Source organism: Aquarana catesbeiana, linkage group LG04 (genome assembly GCF_042186555.1).
Source record: "Aquarana catesbeiana isolate 2022-GZ linkage group LG04, ASM4218655v1, whole genome shotgun sequence".
In the NCBI taxonomy this organism is placed as follows: Eukaryota; Metazoa; Chordata; class Amphibia; order Anura; family Ranidae; genus Aquarana; species Aquarana catesbeiana.
Genome location: NC_133327.1, coordinates 245,467,106 through 245,485,270, shown reverse-complemented (window position 1 = coordinate 245,485,270; position 18,165 = coordinate 245,467,106). Strand labels below are relative to the sequence as shown.

General features: G+C 41.0%; 1 protein-coding gene across 2 annotated transcripts in view; it reads right to left on the bottom strand.

Moving 5' to 3' along the window:
- The window catches only part of ATP13A3 (ATPase 13A3), a 201,863-nt gene that overhangs the window by 85,540 nt on the left and 98,158 nt on the right, over positions 1–18,165 (bottom strand). For both annotated transcript variants that reach the window (XM_073626350.1, XM_073626351.1), the window contains exons 8-9: positions 15,780–15,914; positions 5,477–5,549 (exon numbers count right to left, since the gene is read on the bottom strand). In XM_073626350.1, the coding sequence (XP_073482451.1) occupies positions 5,477–5,549; positions 15,780–15,914 (208 nt within the window). The remainder of the gene's footprint in view (positions 1–5,476; positions 5,550–15,779; positions 15,915–18,165) is intronic.

Below are 18,165 nucleotides of genomic sequence, written 5' to 3'. Positions count from 1 at the left end.
ATCTGGCAACAACAACCTATGTCTGGCAAAACAAGCACATAGCATACTGGAATAATTAACTCAACATAGAAAAAAAGAGGATTCACAGTGCAACATTTATTATTGAAGAACTTATCAATATTTACTAAACATGGACGTTAACATTATCTATAGCAACAACACTTCAATTCATCTAATTTTCAGGTAAGTTAATGCTGCAGTTTTAAAGTTTAAAAAATCAGAACCGTACTTTTGTTTTACATACAGTATCTCACAAAAGTAAGTACACCCCTCACATTTTTGTAAATATTTTATTATATCTTTTCATGTGATAACACTGAAGAAATGACACTTTGCTACAATGTAAAGTAATGAGTGTACAGCTTGTATAACAGTGTAAATTATCTGTCCCCTCAAAATAACTCAACACACAGCCATTAATGTCTAAAAACCGCTGGCAACAAAAGTGAGTACACCCCTAATTAAAAATGACAAAATTGGGCCCAATTAGCCATCCCCCCTCCCTGTGTCATGTGACTCAATGTTACAAGGTCTCAGGTGTGAATGGGGAGCAGGTGTGTTAAATTTGGTGTTATCGCTCTCAGTCTCTCATACTGGTCACTGGAAGTTCAACATGGCACCCCATGGCAAAGAACTCTCTAAAGATCTGAAAAAAAGAATTGTTGCTCTACATAAAGATGGCCTAGGCTATAAGAAGATTGCCAAGACCCTGAAAATGAGCTGCAGCACTGTGGCCAAGAACATACATCGGTTTAGAAGTTGAGTGCACATGCTCAGCGTCATATCCAGAGGTTGAATTAGGAAATGGACGTATGAGTGCTGCCAGCATTGCTGCAGAGGCTGAAGGGGAGGGGGATCAGCCTGTCAGTGCCCAGACCATACACCGCAAACTGCATCAAATTGGTCTGCATGGCTGTTGCCCCAGAAGGAAGCCTCTTCTAAACATGATGCACAAGAAAGCCTGCAAACAGTTTGCTGGAGACAAGTAGACTAAGGACATGGATTACTGGAACCATGTGCTGTGGACTTATGAGACCAAGATAAACTTATTTGGTTCAGTTGGGATCAAGCGTGTGTAGCGGCAACCAGGTGAGGAGTACAAAGACAAGTGCGTCTTGCCAACAGTCAAGCATGGTGGTGGGAGTGTCATGGTCTGGGGTTGCATGAGTGCTGCCGGCACTGGGGAGCTACAGTTCATTGAGGGAACTATGAATGCCAACATGTACTGTGACATAGTGAAGCAGAGCATGATCCCCTCCCTTTGGAGACTTGGCCGCAGGGCAGTATTCCAACAGGATAACGATCCCAAACACACTTCCAAGATGATCACTGCCTTGCTAAAGAAGCTGATGGTAAAGGTGATGGACTGGCCAAGCATGTCTCCAGACCTAAACCCTATTGAGCATCTGTGGGACATCCTCAAACAGAAGGTGGAGGAGAGCAAGGTCTCCAACATCCACCAGCTCTGTTATGTCGTCATGAAGGAGTAGAAGAGGACTCCAGTGACAATCTGTGAAGCTCTGGTGAGCTCCATGCCCAAGAGGGTTAAAGGGGTTGTAAACCCTTGTGTTTTTTCACCTTAATGCATCCTATGCTTTAAGGTGAAAAAACTTCTGTCACTGACCGCCCCCCCCCCCCCCCCAAGCCCCCCGTTTTACTTACCTGAGCCCCATAATTCCCTCGGCAGAGACGCGCTCTCCCTCTCTGCACAGGGTCCCGGCTCTTGATTGGATAGATTAAGAAGCAGCACAGGCATTGGCTCCCGTTGCTGTCAATCAAATCCAATGACGCGGGCGCCGGGGTCATTGGATTCGGCAGCCGTGTCTATGGACGCAAATGCTTGACTCGGAAGCGCGCCAGCACGGTAACCCCCCCCCCGGGAGAGCGCTTCTCCTAGGGCAGGGATACGCAATTAGCTGACCTCCAGCTGTTGCAGAACTACAAGCCGCATGAGGCATAGCAAGACAACCAGAGGCAGAGGCATGATGGGACTTGTAGTTTTGCAACAGCTGGAGGTCCGCTAATTGCATATCCCTGTCCTAGGGGGTTATCTGATTCGAGGAGGAGCGAGAGCCGCCGAGGGAACCCAGAAGAGGATGATCGGGGCCACTCAAAATGAGCTGCACAGTGGAGGTAAGTATGACATATTTGTTATTTAAAAAAAAAACAAAAAAACAGGAAGGTATACAATCACTTTAAAGGGGATCTAAATCCGCATGATTTTTCACCCCAACTTCACCCTGACCCGATCCTTCTCCGGCCGGGAACGAGCACACCAGCTCTACCTGGTGTCTCGTGTCCTGATTGGATAGATTAATAGCAGCACAGCCATTGGCTCCCACTGCTGTCAATCAAATCCAATGACGTGGCACCAGGGGGCGGGGCCAAGTCCTGCATTCTGTGTGAATGGACACAGATGCGGGACTCGGGAGCGCGCCCGCACTGGTGTCCACGAAGGAGAGCGCTTCTCCAACGTGGACACTCAATGCGGGGAGGAGCCACCAGCACCACCGAGGGACCCCAGAAGAGGTAGATCGAGGACACTGTGCAAAACGAACTGCACAGTGGAGGTAAGTATGACATGTTTGGTTTTTTTTGCTTCTTTAAAACGAGGGCTTACAACCCCTTTAGGGCAGTGCTGGAAAATAATGGTGGCCACACAAAATATTGACACTTTAGGCCCAATTTGGACATTTTCGCTTAGGGGTGTACTCACTTTTGTTACACTGTTATACAAGGTGTACACTCACTACTTTACATTGTAGCAAAGTGTCATTTCTTCAGTGTTGTCACATGAAAAGAAATAATAAAATATATACAAAAATGTGAGGGGTGTACTCCCTTTTGTGAGATACTATATATATCAGTTACACCTTTATTGCAACCTGCCCTATTGAGACTCTTAAACTGCAGCTCTCAGGAGATAATCACTAAGCAGCCTGTTCAGAAAAGATTCTTCAAAATTGTACCAATCCTTAAAGTGTTACTAAACCCAGGACCCTGCAATCACTATATCTGGTCCCCCACAGTACACAGAACATGGATATGCAATTATTTTAGTAAATATAAACTGCTAAATACCTTTTCTCATCAGCAGTTATAGAACAGTCTTGCGACTTCTATCGGTGTCTGGTTAAAGCTTGTAGGAGTTCTCATTCTCCCACGATTGAGCAATGAGAATGCAGGAACCCCTGACCCTCTGTTTGGACAGTGATGAATGGCCCTGTGCTGATCACATGCACTCTCACAAGAAAGAAAAAACCTCCCTAGCAATACACACCAAACTGAGCATGTGCACCCTACTGTCCCCTGGCTCTGTAAATAATCAAGTAATTTTTTGGAGTTTTGAAACACTAAACACTAAAAATAAAAAAAATAAAACACATGTTTGCATCCCAGTAAACTGTTCACATGCCTTCCACACATTGTGCAACAGGATAGCTAGGCCAAAAATGTCTTGTTCCCTACTAGAGAGGATCAACAGCCTGCTAAAAGTGGGCCTTCAACCATCAGAACACAGGAATGCACAGTAATTAAAAAGCCATTGGTACACTATGTGTGCGCACATTGCTGGGCATAAAACAACGTAATCCATCATTGCCACAATTAGGATATCGATATCAGTCACTCTTAAGCCAGCTTTACATGAATCAGAATTCGTCCGGGAACTGGCTAAATTTCGATCCATGTATGGGCAGGCTGGTTGTACAAACGTTGATCTACCGATCAACGTCTGTACAACCAGCCTGTTGAAAAATTTTCACTATAGCCAGCAGCTCTGATCAGTGGATTCTGACTGTGTCAGAAGTCTCCCCTCCATCAGAACGCAATAGCTCAGAGGGAGCGATAACCCAATCCACCTTGAATATGTGGCTGGGAGAGATTGGTCTTTTTTTTTTTCTTTCAAACCACTGGTTGAATGAAAAAAAAAAAAATGACTAATGTATGGGCTGCCTTACATGAAGTAGCTAGTGTACACACAAAGCCAGACTGATGATAGTGTAGTAGAATGATGGCTTTTTCAAACAAAATGGTCTTCTCTGCTACCATTAATAAGCAGAAGAGAGACAGACTACTACATTAAAGGATAAGATCACCTTTTGTAACATGTTATGCTCCTGTTCAGGGTGTAACATGGTACAGATGCACCGGCCCTTGCCACCCCCGTTCCCATGCTTTGAGAGAGAGTCGGGGATCTTCTTCCCCTGCTCACTGTCACAATCTAAACAAAACGTCATTCATTCACAGTGTTCCGTGAATTGAAATACTACAAGTACCGACAACCTTTGCAGCTGCCAGCTTGTAGTTCTCAATGAACAACTACGGCGCTGTTGAGCACTTTAGAAGTTTGCAGAGTCTTCCTGTCACAGTGTAACTGCCTACTGGTATTGGAGGTACGGGCAGACTAGTATACAGAGAGTCTGCAGGAATGTGACATTACACCCATGATCTGCTGATCGTGGGTGCAATGCTTTACAGGCTCCTAACAAAAAAACAAATGCACATTTTTTTACCTGCAAAAAGATTTGCATTCATTTATTTTTTATTATAAAAGGTGAACTTATCCTTTAAGCCTGGGCACTTTGTAGGTTACGTAAAAAAAGGGGTTTAGGGACAAAAACCTTCTGGCAGAAACAGGCACTACAAAAGGTGTAAAACGAAAGCGGGCCAACAATTCTTTTTTTTTTTTTTTATTCAACCACTTGGTTGACAAAAAAAAAAAAAAAAAAAAAGCCGATTCACCCATCCCCATTGAAAGTGTGGATGCGGGAATCAGCTGCTGTGCTATTGTATGCCCCACCGGCAGAATACTATAATCAGTGTTTCCAGCTATAGTCAGCGGCACTGATTGTTGTTGCTGAACCAGCAAATTTCAATCCATGATTGGCCAGCTTAGAAATTTAAATCTAAAATGCTAGTGTAGAGAACAATGGAAGCAACCTTATAGTTCACACCAGCTAATCAAATTCCCTATCAGAACAGGATAGACCGTAGCTGTCCACACTAAAGCTTCATACACACGATGAGAAAACTGGATGAAAAATTCCTCTTTGGAAGCGATAGTACGATAATCCGATCGTTAGTGCACAGTTGTCGTCCAAAGGGACAAACCTGAATTTCTCTCGTACGATAGCAGATCATAGGATTTTCATTCAAGCAGTACAGTTTTTGTCCCAAAATACAATACAAATACATTACAGCACTTCCGATTTTTATTTTGTGTCGTACGAGAATTTTTGTACTTTAGTACCCTATTCGCAAAAAAATAAATAAAATAAACGGACAATCATTCATCCGATAATCTCATTGTGTGTACTAGGCTTTACTGAATGCACAATACTTTATGAAGATTGCCCTAAAGAATTTATAGATAACACCTTACCACACAAACATGGGAAGTTCTTTAAATTACTAGGGTTACCAGCCCTCACACCACACACCATGACATAAAATAGATCACAGATCAATTATTTACCTTCATTTGCACGGTACACGGAAACTCTGACAATACTGTGAGCCGCAACCATATCATGTAACATTGTATATTGCTGTGAAAACAAAGGTATTATCATGAACAAGTCAGTATTATCTACCCACAGATATTTCAGTATGAGTAATGAATATCAAGCCAAACAATTGAACAAGGGATCCATTTAATGTTTTACAAAAGCCAATAATTAAAAAATTAACCTGCTATAGGTCTTCTGAGATTTCGCAGATAACTCCATTTTAGGTGGAGCTTTTAAAAATGCATGCAAAGCTTGTAATATCCAAGTAGGTATGCTCTTTTAATAGATGTCAAACATGCACACCTCAAAGTGCATTTCCACTTTTGCAGCCAAATTTGGGTAACAATTACTTTAGAATTGTTACAGGTCCCCATTCACATAGCACAACTTAAAGTGGTATTAAGCCCAAAACCAAAAATTGAATCTGTTGCAGCTTATCATTAGGTGTCAGCATTAGTTTTGTTTTCATTAGGCTTGCCCCCCTATATTGGCCAATAACACACCTTCTGTATTAGAGTGTCCCCACTCTGGATGAATGAGCACAGGGGCTCCTTTGAACAGCTGTATTGTCAGTCTGGGGGTGGGAAGGGGGTTAAATATACTAGCAGATTTTAATACAACAAATGAAGCATTCCACCTAATACTTTATAATCGGTTACAGCAAACAGTTTTGCTCCCTTTGGAATAAAAGGTTTTACATAAATAAAAGCTGATCATTGTAAGCTCCCTCCTGCCAGTTGGAAATGGTTGGTCTCATCCCTGTAACTGTGACAGTTACAGGGATGAGACCAACCATTTCCAACTGGCAGGGGGGAGCTTACAATGATCAGCTTTTATGTAAAACCTTTATTCCAAAAGGGATAAAAAAAGGGATCATCTGAAAGAGAGCCAGATGAAAATAGAAGAAAGCCTAAAGATGAAAACTAATGCAGCCATCACATCTAAGAATTGGTAAACTGCAATATAATGAATGCTAGCATTTGGGATTAATACTACATAAAAATACCAAAAATTACAGTTTTTTTTAAATAATAAAATGTATTTGATATATAAAATTGTGTAATATTCATTATTCATATTCGAGTTTTTAATTATCATGAATTTTAATGAAAAAATAGTACAATCCAGTATGTAAAATAAGTACTTTAATAAAAAAAGTAACCCATAAATTTGACACAGAAAATAAAATAAAATACAGAATAAAATAAAGAAAGTAACTTACAGTAACAGTACATATGCTGCACATTGCACAATAATGAATAATAATAAAAAACAAAATAAAATAAAAACAAAAAACAGGCATAATATAAAATGCCAAAGACTAGCCTCCATGTTTGAGTAGACGTACGGTAATTGCACTGTTTATATTGTTCAAAAATAGAAGAACCATAAAACAAGACGGAGGGAGCACGGGCTATTTTAGATATCATACTACTAAGCCATCAGGTCAGTTGCATCAAAGCTTGTTGTCAACGTAAAGCATCAGCCTCCAGTCCACGATACATCATCATTCACATCACATAATGGGAGTGGGACAACTGGAAAACCCAACAACAGGCTAAGGTGTTTAAAGGACTTTTCTCTGCCTTAGAACCAGAGCTCAGAGGAGAGGCAAGTCCTAAAACACGTTAGCCTGATGGGTTTTCCAGTTGTCCTAGGCTATAGGTGATGTGATATGATGTATTGTGGACTGGAAGCTTACTTTGACGACAAGGTTGATAGAGTACACCTGTTGGTTTGTTGTATATTACTTAAGTTACCATACTTACAAAGAGAGGTCTTCCTTAAGATAATACACTAGGCCGGGGCGCCCTCTGTCTTGTTTTATTTCAGACAGTGTATCCACTGACTTCCCTAGTCATAAGAGGGCATCAAGGCGAGGCATGTCCAGTGAAGCCAGCAGGGAAAAATGTAGGCAACAGTCTGGGGCCCACTTCCAAGCACCAGAGGTTGTGGAGTTGATTTACTAAAATTGGAGAGACTGAAAAATTTAGAGCAGCTGAGTACATTAGGCTAGCCAATGAGCTTTGAAGTTCTTCGGCTTGTTCAAAGCTTTGACAAAAAAAGTGGAAGCCGATTGGTTAACCTAACCTTCTACGCAGAGCTGCACCAGATTTTGCACTCTCCAGTTTTAGTAAATCAATCAACCTCTGTGTGTTTTCCTATACAGTTTCATATCCCTTTAATGGCAATGTTACTGTGCAAAACAAACTGTTATAAAATTAAAGAACTGACCATAAGAGAAATATGGCAGGAGGCCGTTATTCTGTTTCACAGTTTTTCTGTAAATATTATAGAACATATGATTTTTTTTTTTTTTTTTATTATTTTATTTTCAACTTAAATGGGAACTAATTTCTCCAAGTTCTCTCCCTTAGGTGTCAGCGGCTGCATGTGCGATAAAACTGTATGTATATGTAATATGTAGTATTATGTAGCTGCGGGTTACATACATAGTCATACAGTATACCCTACTGTGTTACGGGTATGGGTGGAAACTTCCGGGAACACAGACTAGTCTACAGTCTGGTCTGCAGCAGCTGCGCTCAGCCAATCACAGCATGCAATTTACCCTAGTCTGTTTCTGGAAGTCTCCGCCCATACCCGGAACACAGTGCGGTATAATGTATGTAATGTAGCCAGCCACAGATACAGAACAGATATACATACAGTTTTGCACATGCAGCAGGCTGACAGCTTAGTGAGAGACATAGTTTGGCCCAACAATAAACTATGTATGTACAGTAGTTCAAAAGCTGGAGTTCTCTGTTAAATTGAAGAAGTGAAAAAAAAAAAAAAAAACTGTAGAAGAACTACAATGAACAGCCAATGGCACAACTAGACAATAGGAACATACTATGTTCCAATTGTGTCCAATAGCACAGTCCAATGTACCAATTCATTTACTATGTTCATCAACATAGTAAATGAATCGGACTGTGCTACTGATTCTTAAATCTATTTCAGTAAAAGTGGCAGATTTCGCTTTAAGAACAAAAGTTGTTCAGCTTTCTCACAGGAGAGACGGTTTCTCTTCTCATGAAGAATATGAAATGCTAGACTGAATAGTCTCTCACTCTCTGTACTGGTGCTTGGGGCAGATAAATATCTGCGTGCAATCTGTGCAAGCAAAGGAAAACTTTGTTGATGCACCAGTACTCAAGGGGATTGACGCTTCTGGCGATAGGCTGTTCAGCTAAATAAATCTCCAGCTGTTGGGTAGCTGCAGTTGTTGTGGCACTGCTATGGACCGGAGTGCGTTCATGTAAAATTTCTTCAAACATATCAGATATCGAGGGAGTGTGTTCCTCTTCACTTGTATGTGGCAGTTTCTCTGGTATATTTTCCTCTGTGCTATACCTCGAAACTCCTTCCCCAGATGCTTCCATCACCTCCATTTGTACCTGTATCATTTCCCATGTACACTGCTTTTTCTCCACATTAAAAAAAATAATGCTCTTTAAATCGAGGATCTAGAACTGTTGCAATGCAGTAGAGGGTTGGATTTGGTGTTTTGAAACAGTTTATTAACGGCCTCCAGTAGAGTGGTTTTAGCCGTTTTTACGCCATGGTCTGTTTCTGCCTCTTTTCCTAGCAGACGCTTCAGTGCAGCAATCAAGGGAATATCTTCAGCAATGGAAGCATTAACTGATCATATTTCTTTTGTTAACTGTTCACATGGAGATAGAAGAGAAATTATTTATTTTCAACCAACATCCACTGATGTGCGCTCAATGTTTCCAGCAGCTCGTAGTCTGCAATGTATGCAGCTAAAACACCCTTCTGTTCGAAAAGACTTTGCAGCATATAGTAGGTGCTGTTCCAACCAGTGGCAACATCTTGCTGCAGTCCTTTCGATGGCATTCCAAACTGTATCTGCAAAGTTTGTAATCTGGAATAAGCAAGCGGAGAATGCTTAACATGACCCACAATTTTTCTTCCTTTTGATACAATATCAGATATGGTGCGCTGACTCAGCAATTCCTCATTCACAGCCAATTGTAGCGTGTGTGCCATACAAGGTATGCTTTAAAGTCCACTTTTGCCATGTTCCGCGCATTATCTTGAACAATCAAATGCACTTTAGACTTCTCAACGTGCCAAGTGTCAAGCATGGTTTTTAAAGTGTCAGATATTGCTGCTGCAGTATGTGATCCAACAAACTCACGTGCGTTAAGTAGGATGTTTTGCAATTGAAATTTGGCATCTATCCACTGCACTGTCAGGCAAAGCATGCTCGTTGGACTGACGTCTGAACTCCAAATGTTGGTAGTAAAACTGATTAGAACTGCTATGATGTCAGTGGTCATGAGTGTGTTTTCTAACACTGCAAAACAATTCAGGTAGACGGGTATCTGCAAAGTAGCGTCTGCTTGGTAGTGTGTAACCCGGCTTAATATGTTGCATGAGCCTACGGAATCCAATGTCCTCCACAACAGAGAATGGCTGGTCGTTTAAGGCAATAAATTCCATAATTTTATCTGTAATGTCGCGAGCTTTGGGACTGTCACTTGTAAATTTTTTAACCTTTTCAAAGACTGTGGCCACAGATGGTGTTGAGCCTGGCCCTGAGGCACTTTTTGGAAGTCGTACTGTTTTCTTGTATTCTGTATGCTGAACTGGATAACGTGTTTCCAGGTAGTATATCAAACCAGTTGTTGAAAAATGCCTTGGCACTGTACCCACTTTTGAAATTTCTGCTGAGCAAAGACTGCAGATTGCAAATTTGGGGTCTTTTTCAGAAACTTTAAAATATTTCCACACTGCAGACATGGTCCACCTTTGCTGGTAGCTTAGAAGAATAGCATAGAATGATATATAGTGGGAGTGAAATCTGAGGGGGAAAAAAGGACTAAAATCAATCTAAAAACTAAAACCCAGGCAGCTATAAAAAAAAAAAAAAAACTAAACCTAACCAATCTTTTTTTTTTTTTTTTTTTTTTTTTTTTTTTAACAGTGCAGCTCTCTTGCTATGCAAAGTAGTTATGTCTGCACTGCAGTACAACTGACTCCTACCAAAGAATATACTGAATTGATTGATTTGATTGCATGCTATTTGTTTGAGATCAGAGATATAATATTCAGTAGTATGTTAACCACTTAAGGACCGCCGCACGCCAATATACGTTCTTACTTTGAAGTGGAATGTCATTGTTATGGCAGCAGCCAGCTGCCATAAAACCAGTATCTTCTTCGGCCGGCGGTCCGCTGTGCGATGAGAGTGGTCTATGCGGTGGATTCGCCGCAAGATTACTTATCGCCGGCGGGAGAGGGCCCCCCCCACTCCCGCCGCGCTCCTGTGCCCTTCGCCGCTTAACGGAGCTGTCTTGGCAGCGGCGATCGGATGTTTTCCCTTGCTGGGTATGGAGACGAGTGAGGGGAAGATGGCCCCCACCCGTCTCCATACCATTGCAAGGCGGAAGCGACGTCAAAACGTCACTTCCGCCCATAGCTCTTAAAAGGGCCATTTTTTTTTTTTTTTTTTTAAATAATAAAATTTTATTTTATTTTTTTTATTGCATTTTAGTGTGAATATGAGATCTGAGGTCTTTTTGACCCCAGATCTCATATTTAAGAGGTCCTGTCATTTTTTACTATTACAAGGCATGTTTACATACCTTGTAATAGGAATAAAAGTGACACATTTTTTTTTAAAAAAAGAACATGTAAAAATAGAAAATAAAATAAGAAAAAATTTTTTTTTTTTTTAAACGCGCCCCATCCCGTCGAGCTCGCGTGAAGAAGCTCACGTGAGGTATCGCCGCGATCGGTAGAGCAAGAGCAATAATTCTAGCCCTAGATCTCCTCTGTAACTCAAAAACATGCAACCTGTAGAATTTTATATACATCGCCTATGGAGATTTTTAAGTGTAAAAGTTTGTCGCCATTCCAGCGGTCGCAATTTTGAAGCGTGACATGTTGGGTATCAATTTACTCGGCGTAAGATTATTTTTCACAATATATAAAAAAAATTGGGCTAACTTTGCTGTTATCTTATTTTTTAATTCAAAAAAGTGTATTTTTTTCCAAAAAAAAAAGTGCGCTTGTAAGACCGCTGCGCAAATACGGTGTGACAGAAAGTATTGCAACAACCGCCATTTTATTCTCTAGGGTGGTAGAAAAAAATGTATAATGTTTGGGGGTTCTAAGTAATTTTCTAGCAAAATAAAAACTGTTTTTAACTTGTAAACAACAAATTTCAACAAGAGCCTCGGTCCTTAAGTGGTTAAAAAATTAATGTTGTCAGTGTAGTAAAATCATACTAACTGAATGCTATCTCTTTCTTTCTAATAGCAGTTCAAACATGCATTACTGATGTGAATGTACAATGTATATAAAGCGATGCGTAAACTGACGGCGCTATACAAGTACCTTAAAATAATAATTATTACCTGGCCGGTTAGTTTAGTATTAGTAGAAGAACTAGTAGCACTAACGACTACAAGTACATACAACTGAATAACTATTTCTAAATAGCAAAGTTTGTAATATATATATATATATATATATATATATATAGATATATATATATATCTATATATATATATATATATATATAGATATATATATAGTACTAGATGAATTGTCAGTAGTTAGTTTAAGAGAATGCTCACCGTCGAATAGTAGTAATAGTAGCCGTCCAGGAGGGACGGTGCCCACTCTCCAATGCAGCCCTGTATGTAGCCATCTCCCGAGTCACAAGTCTCAACCACGAGGAACGTCCACGGGGAAAGTGCTCCAACACCAGCGAACTCTAGCGTTTCCACCGCAGTGAACGTGCTCGAGGCCACCGTCTTAACCACGAGGAACGTGCGTGAAGTCACACGTCGGTGCGCGCACCGCTACTGCACATGCGCAATTTTCAGCGCCTTATCTGCAATTTTTTTCTTTCGACAATGTGCCGAAAACACCATTTTCAGCCGATATGTTTCGGCATCCTGAAATTTCGATGCATCACTAAAAAAAGATAGTGGGGTTTTCTCCATTCTTGCTTTAAAGTGAACCTGTATGGACATCCACCCCGCACAGCCACACCATTTTAAAAATATGATCGTGAGTGTGGAAATCGGATCCCTTGCTGGCTGTCACAGGGAAGGGATCTGGGGTGTGGGGGGGAGGTTGCTGAACATGTTACAAGTGAACTTATCCCAAAGCCTAGGTTCACACTGAGCTGAACTCGCACCATTTCATTTATGCATGTCAGTCCCGATTTCGGCGGCGATTTCAGAGACATCTGTGCGGGTTTCTGCACAGATATCAATGGAAATTACACCCCGAAATCGCAAAAAGGACAGAAACTACTTTATGAAATTGGTGCGGTGTCGCAAACGCAGCATCGCACCGATTCGGATGGTGCCATTGCTGGCAATTCGTCCAGCGGCATATTTTTTTATAAATAACATACACCAGGGCACATACTGTAATATAACACGCGTTTATAGGAAGAAAAAAAAAGTGGCTTTACAACCACTTTAATAGATGGAGCATTTTTCAGAAGTCCAAGACTCCCCAAAGAGATGAGCGAAACTGGAATCCACTGTAAGTGGCTAAGCAGGGATACAATGCCCTTCTCACTACTGAAAAAGTGATTGGATCACTTTTAAACTGCCAATCACTGGCTGAAATAAAATAAATAAATAAATGAGTTTGATTTAACCACTTTAATCACTTCTGCAAGTCGCAGAAGATTTGAAGAATTGGTGAGGTCACTAAACACGGTAAAGGCCAGTTCACACTGGACCCTTTTTTAGTCCGCAGCAGAATCGGATCGAGTGGGTGTTCACACCCATGCGATCCAATTCCTGTCCGAGTTCATACCCATGCTATCCGATTCCTGTCCGAATTTGCAGTTCGCTCTGCGATATGCGAACTGATTTGGGGGTGTCATTTTTATTATTTTTTCTATTGACACTCCCAGGAGTTCGCATATGGCAGTGTGAACTGCCAGCGAGTTGTATGTGATGCGGGAACCCGCACTGGATTTGCAGGGTTCCCGCATTGCTGCAGTGTGAACTGGCCCTAATGGGGAAAGGTCAGCTGAAGAGAGGCCACAGGCAATACTAAACAATCTTTTGCCATCCCCCTTTCTTTTAACGAGCACAGCTTCCAGAGTTTCTTTCCACAGGTCTGTACTTGTGTAAATGCCAAACGGTTCTGCATTGGTATTTACCTATGCATGCAATCATGGTGTATTTTCCCAAATTCGAACGTGGTATATTTGGGGAAATACGATGTACATGCATGCATGGGTAAACACTGATACGAAAGAGATCAACATTTACACGAATATGGACACTAACAGCCACTCACCCGTATTAGCAGCTGAATACAGCAGCTGTAACGCTGTTTATCATTTAAGGGGACACTGCCAAGACAATATTACAATTGGTATATACGAATCCACAGGCTGCAACCTATAATGCTCACACCAACAGGAGTATATCTGGGCAATATACAAGCTGTTATATGTGGTGCACCAGTTACTGTGCACAGATAAATGTGGTACTCATGCTTTTTAATACATTTTGTTTTGTTTTGCCTGACCTAAACCCCATACAGAATCTGTAGGGTATTGTCAAGGGGAAGATGAGAGACACCAGACCCAACAATGCAGACGAGCTGAAAGCCACTATCAAAGCAACCTGGGCTTCCATAACACCTCAGCAGTGCCACAGGACGATCACCTCCATGCTACGCCGCATTGATGTAGTAATTCATGCAAAAGGTGCCCTGACCAAGTATTGAGTGCATACTATACTGTACATGGACATACTTTTCAGTAAGCCAACATTTCTATATTAAATTTTTTTTTTTATTAGTCTTCTGTAATATTCAAATTTTCTGAGATACTGAATTTTTGGTTTTCACTAGCTGTTAGCCATAATCATCAAAATTAAAAGAAAGAAATGCTTAAAATATATCACTGAATGTAACGAATCTATATAAAATATATGAGTTTCACTTTTTGAATTGGATTGCTGAAATAAATTAACTTTTTGATGATATTCTAAATTTTATAAGATGCACCTGCAAATATATATCCTGCAGCATAAATTGTCGCTATACAAGTACCTGAAAAAATGTAATAAAATAAATCCTGAACACTTCTCCAAGGTATGAAATGCAGACACCCAAAGGTGGCAGTCACATGCCTGCAGCAGCTTTCAGTATCTTCCGTTTCAAACCAATTACGGGGTGGTGCGGAATTTCAGCACTTCCTCTTGGAAAAAAAGTTGTTAGCTCCATTCCTCCTTCCATACATCAGCCAGTGAGGCAGTCCCTCACAGTGACAGGTAAATAGAAATGTGTTGGTGTAGGGCAGTGATGGCAAACCCTGGCACCCCAGATGTTTTGGAACTACATTTCCCATGATGTTCAACTACAATGCAGAGTGCATAAGCATTATGGGAAATGTAGTTCCAAACATCTGGGGTGCCAAGGTTTCCATCACTGGTGAAGGGCTTAGCAGCATGCTCCAACACTTCCTGAACACAACCTTCCAACATTTGGGTAAAGAAGGGCTTTACTGAAAACCGCTACAAGTATATGCAGGCATTGGGTGTATGTACGTCATACCCAACAGCAGCTTTCATTATTCTTGTGTGATGGAGTCACTTTAAAATGATCAATTCATTAAATTGTAAGGGGGGAAGGGGGGTGTTACCCTCTGTTAGTCATCAACCTCCTGCCTTGCTCAACTTACAATATATCATTATCTTTACAAGAATCAATAACAAACAGGCATCTAACAAACTCAAGAGTGGATTCATCTTTTTGGCTACATAGTGGTGGCAGGTGTGTATGTGAGCATGTAGCCTCACATCCAGAGGTTATCTGAGGTTAGGAAACAGATGATCAGATATGCTTACAGTGACGGACAGACATGACTCTTTCCAGCCTGCCATTGAGTTATACAGGTTGAGCAGTTGCAGCTGGTTGGAACACCTTGGAAACTGATCACAGCTATCTAACAGGATACGATGGCCAATTTAGTGAGTGTAAGTTAGGCCACATGCACACTGGGCATCCAATCCTGGCATTTCTGTGCACCCAGGGAGGCACAGATGCGGTGTCCAACAATGCTGCCTGCAGCTTGTCAAAGTCTGACAGGCTGAAATTAAACCCAATCCCCCCCACTCAGTACAGCGCCCAGCCTCATCCAGCCGCTGTGTGTTTTAGCCTGTCAGACTTTGACAGGATGCAGGAAGCTAGGCTGGATGCTGCACTCGTGCAGCTTTTCGTATGCAGATCTTAGCGATAAAAACTTACCTTTTTAATGGTGTATAAAGAACTGATAACAGATAGAACAGACATTAGGACAATGGCTGATGCATAGTAGTAGTATTCATCTGTGGTCCATAAAATAACACTGAACAGTTGAAAAATGTAAAAAGGGTTGAGAACCTGTGAATTAAAAAGATTAAAAGACAAAAATTATTTAAAAAAAAAAAAAAAAGTACAATACAGTCAACATACAGAAAAACACAACAGCACTTGAAACCCATGAAAAAAAGTTGTAAGCCTTATTACCTGGTCCTTTAGAGTATTTAAATTCTGGTATACACTTTACGCTGCACTGTCTATTGTAACATGGGATGGCAAAGTATACAACTGCATCAAGAAGCTGTTTTATAGTAAATGTCAATCCTAAAAAGGAACTTCTCTTTTATGCTCCCTTTTGGTTTGTTAAATAATAGGATTTTTTACTCACCATAACATTTGTTTCTTGAGTACATCAAGAGACCTAAGAATTCAGATACTGTCAGGTTATGCTGCCACCTACAGGAGGATTGGACACTGGCAAACATAAAATCTGTGGGCCTGTCCAGAATGATTCCTTCTTTACCCAGCAAGCAGCTTCTGCTTGTTGCAAGCAGTACCAAGAGCATGTGCAGAAACACTTGAGAGGCGAGACCTGTGTCCCTTAATGGATAACAAGAATTGAATTTACGAGGGAGTAAAAAAAAAATGTAGTTTTCTTTCTTGCCCATTGAGTAACACAGTAATTCAGATACTCTCAGGACATTTAAAAGCAATCCAACTGAGAAGTGGACACACAGCAACAACGGCTAATGGGCCCAACAGGAAAACTTAAGACGGTTTGCAGCATAGGAGCTGCCTGAACTATGTGAAACCAGATAAGGCCGAGCAACCTATAAAGTAGGGGGACTCACCAACACGTCCAGAGGACACAGAGAACATGTTCTTCAATACCTGGATAGAAAGGTCTCAACCAGAGTGAAAAGACTCCTCATGAAACGGAAACCCAAACCTAAATCAATACTGATGAAAGGGAGACAGATGGAGGTACAGGCAGACAGACAACCCTGGAAGCATGGTCCCTGAATGGCCAATTCTCACACAAGGGAGGAGAAGGGGTTATGCTCAATCAAATTATTTAGATCCAGTCGAATCTTGCAGATGTTAGGCCCTGGCCAACAGGTATTGTAAGAGGACAGCCAAAGCAGAAACCTGACCATTAAAAGAACTCTGGTCCATCTGTCATTCCACCCCCTGTTCAAAGAAGGCCAAAATGAGAGTAACACAGAATCTATCCTGTAAGACTTTGTGGACACTGGACTTTTTTGCAATGGCCTCTAGCGGTGTCAGGTTATTTTTTGGGGTTTTTTTTCCTGCTTCTAAACTTCCCTGCATGTTAGCATAAGAATCCATGCACAGATAGGAGTTTGGATGCAGGAAAAACACAGAGCATGTGCATTCTAAAGAGAAGCATTTCAGAGCCAAAAAGGCTAAACGTGCTTAGTGGCGTTTAGCCACGTCAAGCGTCTACAAGTGCTAATGCATATTATACACTGAACTAATGGTCCCTCAAGATCAAAAACCGTCCACACTTGAAGTCCCACCACTGCGCTCCTGGACAAACTAACAATAATGTGCACAGCTGCCACTTGATGTGATAAAATATGTGAATGGTACTTTAACCCTCTATTGAACCTTTAAATAGTGAGAAAAAATAGTGGTGCTCAACTACAGTCAAAATGTGATATAAAAACTCACTCGCTAAGAGTAATAAATGTGCCAAAAGTATTGTTAACACCATATATCAAGTGAAAAAACTTATAAACACAACAACTAATATACTTCATATACCACCACCCTGGTGACAAGTGAAAACATAAATTTCCTTTTTTAAGTATATCCACTTTGTGAAAAAGTCCATTCAAAAAGAAGAAAAAAGAAGAAAAAAAGTATGTATAACAAAAATTAAAAATTAAATTTAAAATGAATAAGTTCCATGGTGATTCCAGTGAAATGCTCTTCTAATCATCCACCACACCTCTGTGCACGTAATTTCGCTCCCCTCAGACACCGCACTTACCGATAAGATATGCCTTACACTCTTGTGCTTGGCGATAACGCCTTGAACCCCACGGATGGGGTTAAACACAATCTCCAACCGTGTATGTAAGGGATCGCTCCGCATGTAAATGATAAAAAGTGCTCCAATAGCATAATAACGTAAAAACAAATTTAATACACTCTTTGCAATCTTCCACCATTACACTCACATTATTAAAATCCAAGGCATGCAAAAAACTTATCACAGCAAAGAAATTCCATGCAGTTCCTATCGATGTGTTACAGTCACAGCGGACCCAAGGTGTGCGGTAGTTAACAGGGTCTCACTCACTCC